The sequence below is a fragment of the Ailuropoda melanoleuca genome, chromosome 16 (genome assembly GCF_002007445.2).
Source record: "Ailuropoda melanoleuca isolate Jingjing chromosome 16, ASM200744v2, whole genome shotgun sequence".
Lineage (NCBI taxonomy): Eukaryota > Metazoa > Chordata > Mammalia > Carnivora > Ursidae > Ailuropoda > Ailuropoda melanoleuca.
Window position 1 is genome coordinate 81802881 of NC_048233.1, and position 9381 is coordinate 81812261.

The 9381-nt window shown below is 44.0% G+C and overlaps 1 protein-coding gene across 1 annotated transcript; it reads left to right on the forward strand.

The window, feature by feature from the left end:
* The first annotated feature begins 5125 nt into the window (after positions 1-5125).
* Positions 5126-8453, forward strand: LOC100468868 (secretoglobin family 1D member). The gene is made up of 3 exons (XM_011232550.3): positions 5126-5258; positions 6986-7173; positions 8323-8453. The coding sequence occupies exons 1-3, from the start codon at positions 5204-5206 to the stop codon at positions 8350-8352; spliced, it is 273 nt and encodes a 90-aa protein (XP_011230852.2). The 5' UTR covers positions 5126-5203; the 3' UTR covers positions 8353-8453.
* Positions 8454-9381: the final 928 nt, after the last annotated feature.

The window sequence follows — 9381 nt, forward strand, 5'->3', positions numbered from 1 at the left end:
GATGTTCTGGCCACTTAAACTCTGTTTCTGTTGGTGCTGCTCAACCCTGCAGTGTCCCAGGCTGTGCGCCCCACACCCGGCATCCCAGCCCTCACTTCCAAGGCCGGCGCGTCTCTGTCCTTTGTGTTTCCAACCCCACCAGCCGCCAGCCGCCCCGCGCGCTCCTGAGCTCCCGAGCTCCCTGTTTCAGTATGGTTCGCCTGTGCTCTGGAGCGTTAGTTTTCAGTCTGGTCACACTTGCACTCCTGAGCTCTCGGTTTCACTCTAGTTTGAGTGTGCGGTCGGGAGCTCCTGTTTTCAGTTTGGACACGGGCATTCCCAGGCTCACTGTCTCAGTCCACTCTCTTGCAAGTGCTGGTCTGAGAGTCCAGCCCGCTCCCCAGCACAAGGGGCTATTGCTTCCCGGCGCCTGAGCACAGGGGCTCCCTCCCCCTTCCCTTTATCTTCCTATATCTGTGCTCGGATTCACAGCTCCCCGCTTCGTACCTCAATACTCAGCACTGGAGATGTTCATTTGTAGAGATCCAGATGTATCTTCCTGCGTCTCAGGCTGATTCTGTGGGTGTTCAGAATGGTCTGGTAGATATCCAGCTCGACTCGGACCAGCTGAGAAAGGGTCGCCTACTCCTCCTCCATCTTTTTTCCTCCTTGCAGAAAGTGGTTGCTTTTCTGTTCATAGAGTTTCTGCTACTCTTTTCTTCATTCTCCAGTTGCATTCATAGGTATTCGGAATGGTTTGGTAGCTCTCTCGCTGAATTCCTGGGACCAGACGAACTTTAGGTCCCCTGCTCCTCCGCCATCTTGGAACGCCGAGCTGGAGCTCAACTCCTGTTTTAAACTGGGTTCCTTGCAGAAAGTGGTGGCTATTCTGTTCTTAGAGTTGCTGCTATTCTTTTCTTCATTCTCCAGTTGAGTTTGTAGGTGTTCAGAATGGTCTGATAGCTATCTGGCTGCATTCCTGGGACCAGACGAAATTTAAGCCTCCTGCTCCTCCGCCATCTTGGACTCCTCTCCGAAACCCCTTTTAACTTGGAAGAAATCCCAAAGAAACTAAAGCCAAATTCTAAAGCACACTTTGTTCCCATTTAGGATAAATAAACATTCCTCATTGGTGGAATCAGATTCAGTTTGAGATTTGGCTTGGGAGTGAGATGATTTATTTTGTTTGACATTTTACGTGTGTATTTTCCTTTTTGTTACATAAGTGTGACAGCTGACATTACTGCCAGATACTGAGCTGAACGTTTTTCCTGCATTAATTCATTTATCCTAACACAAATCCTCTGACATAAGCACTACTGTCATCACTTTATTTGGCAGGTGAGGCACCAGGCTAAGAGGGTCAGCATCTTGCCGATGTGCCCACAGGTAGAAAGTGCAAGAGCTGAGCTTGAACCCAGGAATCTGACCCTGCAGTTGGGCCCTTACACACCACTCACACTGCTCAACGAATGAACACATTTTCCTTTGACAGATCCAGCACTTCAGAGTTCAACACACAGCGTAAAACTACCCAGTGAGGATTCTGATGTGCCCTGGGTTGGATATGTAAACTCTAATTTGAGAAGAGTAGACTTCCTTAAATGTTCTGTCATTTTCTTCAGGAACAAAGTGTGTGCCTCTATCTTTTTTTTAAGATTCCTTTTTATATCCGTAAGTAAAATTTCACTATTTGATCCTTAAAGTTTTGCATATTTCCACCTAGGTTATTCCAACATATTTTTGTTGCTACTATTGTTCTGTTGTCAATGGCATCATTTTTTCCATGATGTTGAGTGGTGTTGGTAGGTTTATAGGAAAGTCATTGATGTTTACAAGATGATCTTATATTCAGCTATATAATGAACTTTTATCAGTTCTAATACTTTTTTTTCAGTAGATTATCTTAGATTTTCTTGTCTTGATCAACTGTCTATATGTTTTGACAATTCCATTGATTCATTTTTTTATGACTGTTTTCTTGCTGGAAGAGAATGTTTTTAACAAGATGTTTCCCTTTTTTTAATAGCCTTTATTGATTTGGAGAAGTGTCAGGTTCAAAGAAAAATCAAGCAGAACATACAGAATCCCGATGCGCCCCTCACCTCCACATGCACACACACCTCACACCATCAATAGGCCACACCTGATGGCACATTTGTTATAATTGGTGAACTTATCCTGACACATCCTTATCACTCAAGGTCAGTAATTAACATTTGATTTCACTCAGGTGTTACATTTGATGGGTTTTGACAGATAGATAATGACAGGTATCCAGCATCATAGTCTCATACGGAGTAGTGTTGCCAGCCTGCAAATCCTCTGCTCTCTGCACATACATCCTCATTTCCTCCCCAACCCACGGACACCACCGATCTTTTACTGTCTCCATAATTTTGTCTTTCCAGGATGTCATAGTTGTAATCATACACTACAGAGCTCTTCAGGTTGGCTTCTCTTATTTGGTAATATTTACGTAAGGTTCCTCCATGCTTTTTCATGCTTTACAGCTCATCTTTAAGCGATCAATTCCTTAGATTTTTACAACTATATCCCATCTTCTGAAGGTACCACACTTTCTTTGTCCATGACATACTAAAGAACATCTTGATTGCTTCCAAATTTTGGCAACTATGAACGAAAGTGCCATAAATATCATGTGCAGGCTTCATGTAGACATGTCTCCAGCTCCTTTGCATGAATACCAAGAAACTCCGTTGCTGGATTGTACAGTAAGACTATGTTTACTTTGACAGGAAACTGCTAAACTGTTTTACAAAGTAGCTGTACCAATCCACATGCCCACAGGCAGTGAATGAGAGCTCCTGTTGCTCCACTTCCCTACCAGCCTTTGGTGTTGTCAATAAATTATCTTTTGTAAAAAGTAAAAGAAGAGAACTGGAGAGAGAGATGAAGAAACTAGCTTGAGGATCATCACCCAGAAGAATTCAGTTGAGTCAGAAACTGAGATGCAAGCAGAGAACTTCACTGTCATCTACTTCTGTTCCATCTGACACGTCACAACCTACAGCCTTCCCTGACTGAAAGCACCACTTTGTTACTTTTTAATTCATATACCATCACGCCTGATCTAGACCAACTGGCTTCCAAACCGAACAAGATTGAGCAAGTTACTTACTTTCTGCAGATTAGTTGACTCAAACATTATACAGGAAATCTAACGGCTTGTACATTTGGAGCAATGATTGAAGATGATAAATTATGTTTCCACATTCTCTGGCCACAGCTAGCAAGCAAAATTACTGGTGCTCGTTTTCTTGCCACTATTATTATTTATTACAAGAGGTTTTGCAACACAAAGGACCTGTACAGAGGATTACAATGGTATGTTTCCAGATAATATCAGCCCACTGTTATTGTGATGACATGATTTTCATTGAAGGTGACACTTTACTTCCCCCAGCCCCTAGCAATGACCAGTTACTCTCTAAATCTATGAAATTGACTACTCTGGGAACCTCGTATTAGTGGAATCATACAGTATTTTTTCTTTTTATTGGCTTATTTCCCTTAGTCTACTGTCCTCAAGGTTCACCCATGTTGTAGCACATGACAGGCTTTCTTTGCTTTCTACAGCTGAATGTGAATAATCCTACATTATATGTATGTACCACATTTTCTTTATCTGTTCATCTGCCCATGAACACTGGATTCTTTCCTCCTCTTGGCTATTGTGGATAATGCTGCTATAAATATGGGTATGCAAATATGTGTTTGAGACCCTGCGTTCAATTCTTTTGCACAGGTACTGAGAGGTGAACTCAATTGCTCATGTTTAAGTTTTGAAAGGATTCCCAGGCTCTTTTCCTCAGAGGCTGCACCATTTTCCATTCCTGCGAAAAGGCACAAGGGTTCCTATTGCTCCACATCCCTGCCAACACTTGTTCTTTCTCTTTTTTTTTCCAGTATTCATCATAATGGGTGTGAAAAACCCATGTAATCATGACATGAGATCTGAAACTCACCATGAAAGCACTAGTGCCCATAAACCTAGATGTGTCTCACCCCACCTACCATTCTGCCCCCACATCCCACAGAGTACAATGGAAAATCTCCTTGATTTGGCCTATCCTGTCTCTCCAGTCACAAAGCCTTTCCTCTGCCACCATGCATTGTTGTATATAGTATATGTTTCAGGGTAACCTAGGAACCTGATATTCCCAAGGAACGTGGCTATGCCCTCTTGTCTTCCCCTCGTGATGTTCCCTCAGGATCCCTCTGCCAGCCATTTCTTCCAGTCAGAATTCTGTATACCCTTGAATGTCTCTCCTGTATGCTCCTCTGGATAACCAGACTGATGTCCAAATGCCTTTAGTAAGAATTCTCCATGCCTCCCTGGTGTTCCATAGAGCACGCTGTTGATAGTTGTGGAGAGGCAGAGGAAGAGCCCCTGTGGGGAGCTCTATTGCCTGGCCCCCGATGACTCCGAGGTGTAACCTTTCCATGTGGCAAGTAAAACTAACAAGGAACTTCTTCTTCTCCCTTTAGAGCCCCGTTTGATTTGAAATATCTTTTGATATTCTTTAAAATATTAGCTTAGAATAAGAAATTAGTATTGGGAGGTAGTCTTCCTCTTCACATTGTCTTCTCTTGGGATACTGAAAACCACTCATTCCTCCCACTGGGGTCACCATGCTTGTAACCTTTCTCTCACCTTCCCAAGGGATACTTGGCACAGCAGGCATATTTTCATAATGAAGATACACCCTACCCAAGTTTAGTGGTTTGGTGTTTCACATTCATTCATTTATCCCAAGAGTATTTGCTTTTCCTCTCCTGTGTGCCAGGCAATATGCTAAGTAAAGATGAGCGAAACAAGAGACTGCCTCTGCAGTTCATGAGTCAATGTCCAGCGGGGCTCGCATCAATTAACTCACTATACATTTGTAAAAGAGCAACCTCCGATTTTGTTACAAAGGAGAGGTGCATTCAGCCAGCATTGCCTCCAAACAGGAACGCTGACCAATTCACTGGGGTCTGTGACACCAATGGATGGGGGTCTGTGACACCAATGGATGGCATGAGCATTCAATGAGGAAGCTACGGCTGGAAGCCAGGCTCGTGGTCTGACCACATGTTTATTTGGGCAGCACCAGGGAGGCTCTCTAGGTATAAGTAGCCCTAAGTTTCCCAGTCTCCTGAAATAAGCTCCTAATTGCTCACCTTTCACTAAAGCTGAAAACTCAAAGGAAAATACACCATGAGGCTGCCCCTGAGTGTCCTGCTGGTCACTCTGGCTCTTTGCTGCTATGAGGGTGAGTATCATTTCTAATCAGACAGGCACCAGCCCTGGTGAGTACCCTTCTCTGAACTAGGTGAACTTAAATGGCTTTCCTCTTTTTCCTCTACTTGTGAACTAGCCCTCCCCCCGCCCCACCTCATCTCCCAAGCTCAAGGCTCCTTTTGTCAGTTTCCAACACCCTGGAAGTTTTACAACAAATTCTTGCAGGCAAATTTCAAGAGTTTCCACTGAAGCCCCTCTCCTTATCTGTGATCTGTGTTTCAGAAACAAGAGGACATAAGATTTAGTGTGAGTCATGGCTCTGCCACTTACCAGTGCTTTGATCTTCAAAAAATGCTTAATCTCTCCAATCCGCTTCTCATTCTTGGGTTTGACAGATACCACAAGTGTAGCTAGAGCAATAGAGTGAGATTAACTCTGTCAAGGGTCTAGCTTTATCTACCAAGCTGATAACTGGTAGTTCTCAGACATCTCCTCCCCAGAATTTTTCAGGTACCAATTGAGTCCGCAGCTTTTTCACTCATGGATTCAGACTTATAAATATTTCAGCTGGAAGGGTTTGAGGAGAGTTCTCACTTCCAGAAGAGCCAGTGTTCTCTTAGTCTCTGATAATAAATCTTCAAAGGGGCTCTGGGAATAAGCACCACTCCCTCAATAAATCTATTAGTGAGTAGATCTCACTGTATCTACCAGTCCTCCTGATTTTCTAGGAGTGCTACTAGTAATTTGTAGTAGAACGTGTACGCTCGGAGGAGTAGGATTTCTGTTTATCTAGATTAATTCTGGGCATCCTTTCCACAATATTTTTGCGTGTCTTCTTACTCTTGATACTGACCCAGGTCGTCTTCAGTCTTCTATTCATCTGACAATCTATACATCCTCCTGTTTCCCTCTGTTGCCTCTGATTTAAACCTCTCAAAATCTTTGTATTTGTTGACATCTGATCAGGGGTCAGAACAGATCCTGATAGGGTACCTCCCCGGCTACAGCATGGTTACAAAGGTGCAGAGTGATAGAGAATCCACATTAAGAAAAGTGGTTACTTCAGGTCTCCACACAATTCCAGTGGAGTCAGGAAAGAGCCGCATTCCCTGTCTCTCACCCTTTCTAAGGAATTCTGTACCTCCATGCGGGAATAACAGAGCCAGTCATAACTGTGTATAAGCTTCAAATGTGTTCAAACTGATTATCTGGGGGGTTGTGTTTGCCTGAGTTTAGCTTTTTAACCATATCTGCATCCAATGACATAATCCAATTCTTTAGTCTCAAACTAGCATTTTCCACCATAGGAAGAGTGTGACCTGCTCCTCTCCAGATCGACCCACCCCTTCTCTGCTCTCTGGAAAGATCTGACTCTACCATTCACTTAAAAATTGATTACTAAATCTCCTCTAACCCAAAATCCAAGACAAAAACAAGGTATTCAACTCAGGCAAAACTTAATTGTTTGAAATATAAAGAAAGTAAATTCCAGAAAACTAGGAGAGTCTTGTCAAGGAGGGAATGTGATTTAAAAAGGATAAAAGGTGAACTAGGGATCAGTAACCTGATATTCTAGTCCTGGCTCCTCTGTTTGCATTTCGATGCAAAGTCACAGCTTCCCTATCCACCCATTGTCATTGGCACTATGATGGGATAAGATCATATAATCTTTTGGGTTCCTGTCTAATTCTAACATCAGGAAGCCATGGAGAAAATGTGATTTTCCTTATATTGATTGTATTTCTTTTTCTTCACCAGCCAATGCAGTGCCCTGTCCAGATGTAATAGCTGATTTCTCAGAGTACCTCTTTCTACCTGCATCTGTCTACAAAATAACACTTGAGAAATATAACCCACCTCCAGAAGTCATTCAGGCCAAGATGACAGTGAAGGACTGCTCGGATCAGATTTCTTTTAAACACAGAGGGCTAATTGCGTTAGCATTGGTAATTCCTTTCTTCTTTGTGCACAGAGGTTTTTGTTGAGTTGAGTAGTTAGGAGGCAGTAAGGGTGTTGCTCTGTTAGGGGCACAGGTGGTAGAGGTGCCTGCCTCCCTGCTTACCACTGATAGGGTGACGAGTGGCCACAAGTGGATGACGTTACACCTGGGAATCTACACTAAGCCTGCACAGAGCATCTGGGAAACTCTTCCTTCTCAGGTCACTTCCCTGGATGCCAGTTTCCCCACAGTGTCCCGAGGAGGAGGACACCTGCAGCTCTAGGCAGTGATGTTGAAGGGCCAACGTCTGGCTGCCTCCTTACTTGGGAGCTTTCCTGAGGGCAAGATCTACCCTCCGAGTGGACATAGTCACAGGGGAATCCCATGGGGGTGTTGGGAGTGTTGAATTGGGAGACAGCTGGAAAGAAGGGAACCTAGGCACACTGCCAGCTTCTGCACAGCCAAGGCCTACCCCCATACCTCAGCCCACTTCACCACTCTCTGCCTACAGCTCTCTCCCTTACCATGCCCATGTCCAGAAACCCTCCTTCCTCCATCTCCTGTAGTCACATGTGAGGCCAAAACACTTCAATTACGTATTTGTCTAGAAATGAGATACTTAAAGGTGTCTCTCAGCCCACCCACACAGGATTTAGGTCATGAAGTTCAGTCACAAAGGCCCACGGGGGCTGGGCATTCAGTGCTGAGAAGACATGTGCCATCTGGTTGATTTTCCACACCCTGAACCTGGGACTCTCCTGAAAGCAGTATTCCCAAGGTCCTCTCCCATCCTTGTTCTAGTCTCTCACCCCAGTATCCCCACTGCAGTGAAAAATTAGAGTCCCCCACCTTGGGATAGGAGAGAAAAAATCCTGGGCTGCTCCTCCTTCCATTAGAAACCTGAGTCTTACTCTTGGGTCACCTCAGGCTTTATTTGCCAGACTATGGAAATGGATTTTCCTGATTTGCATAATTTGTTGTAATTATGTTAAGTGTATTTAGTTTACCATCCTCCCTGGTTTCCTGTCTTGTGCCCATTCTGCTTGCCTTTTGTTGCTTGAAGCTTCAGAGAGAAGATCTTGTGAGTTGAGTCTGTGTTAAGGTGTCACCCCCAGGGGCATCATGACTGAACTTCTCTCTCCTTTCTCTGTTTCAGGAGGCAATCCTGGTGAAATGTGGCCTATGAATCTTATATACTAATATGTCTGTATTTCAATAATCACCTCTTCTGGAAAATGTAAAGGTTTCAACATCTTCCTTCAATAAATCAATTTCCCTGCACTTTTATATTTGTCTTCTTATTATCCCACAGTCTCTGGCCTTAAGTTGAGATGGTTTGTGTGATGAAGTGGCCATTGGGTGTTGTCAATTGTAAATTTCAGAGACCTAATGTCCAGTTACCTAAGGCAGCCTGGGGAGCAGGGACCACAAGAGGAAATATTTGCTCAGGGATCATCCTGCATCACTTTGTAAATTTCCCATTCACATGGCTAGGAGTGAAAATGACGTTTCAGGGTAACACACCACACAAACATTCCTGCGCGGTTTTCTATGACGGATACCCAGAGCCTGTCTGGCCAGTCACGCAGTTCTCAACCACGGCATCACTAATATTGTGTCCTTATCACAACCACAAACAACTTGCTCCATCCTCACACCTTCACTCTGGACTCGATCCCATGAATTCTCTGGTGTAATTTGTTTTCCATCTACTTCTCAATCTTTAGTGAATCTCCAGGGTTCATCTTCCAGTTAACGCCTTTTGAGTCTGCACATGCGCATTGCTCATCAACGTGGAGACCACTCATCAACCCCTCAGGCTAATGCTTTTTTTCCTCACAGTTTCCTGAGAGCTCCAGAAACAGCATGCAGTTGCCATCTGGAAAACTCCACTCAAATCTCCACAGTTACTTCAGAAGAAATGTAGGAAACTGTACGCACTGCCTGCTGCAACCCGCTCTACCTCCCATGAGCGCCCCTTTCTCGCCAAGACCCCAAGCCGTAAGGCAACTTAGGCAGAACATTTGAATCAGTTTCCATTGGCTGCTGTGAAACACTACCATTTATTTAGTGGCTTATACCAATTATTTTCTCAATGTTTGATGACAGAGTCCAAAATCTGTAACACTTTGCAGAAATCATCTTGTCAGGAAGGCCATGCTCCTTCTGGAAGGTTGAGGTGAAAATCTATTGGTGGCTGCTTCCAGCTTTGATG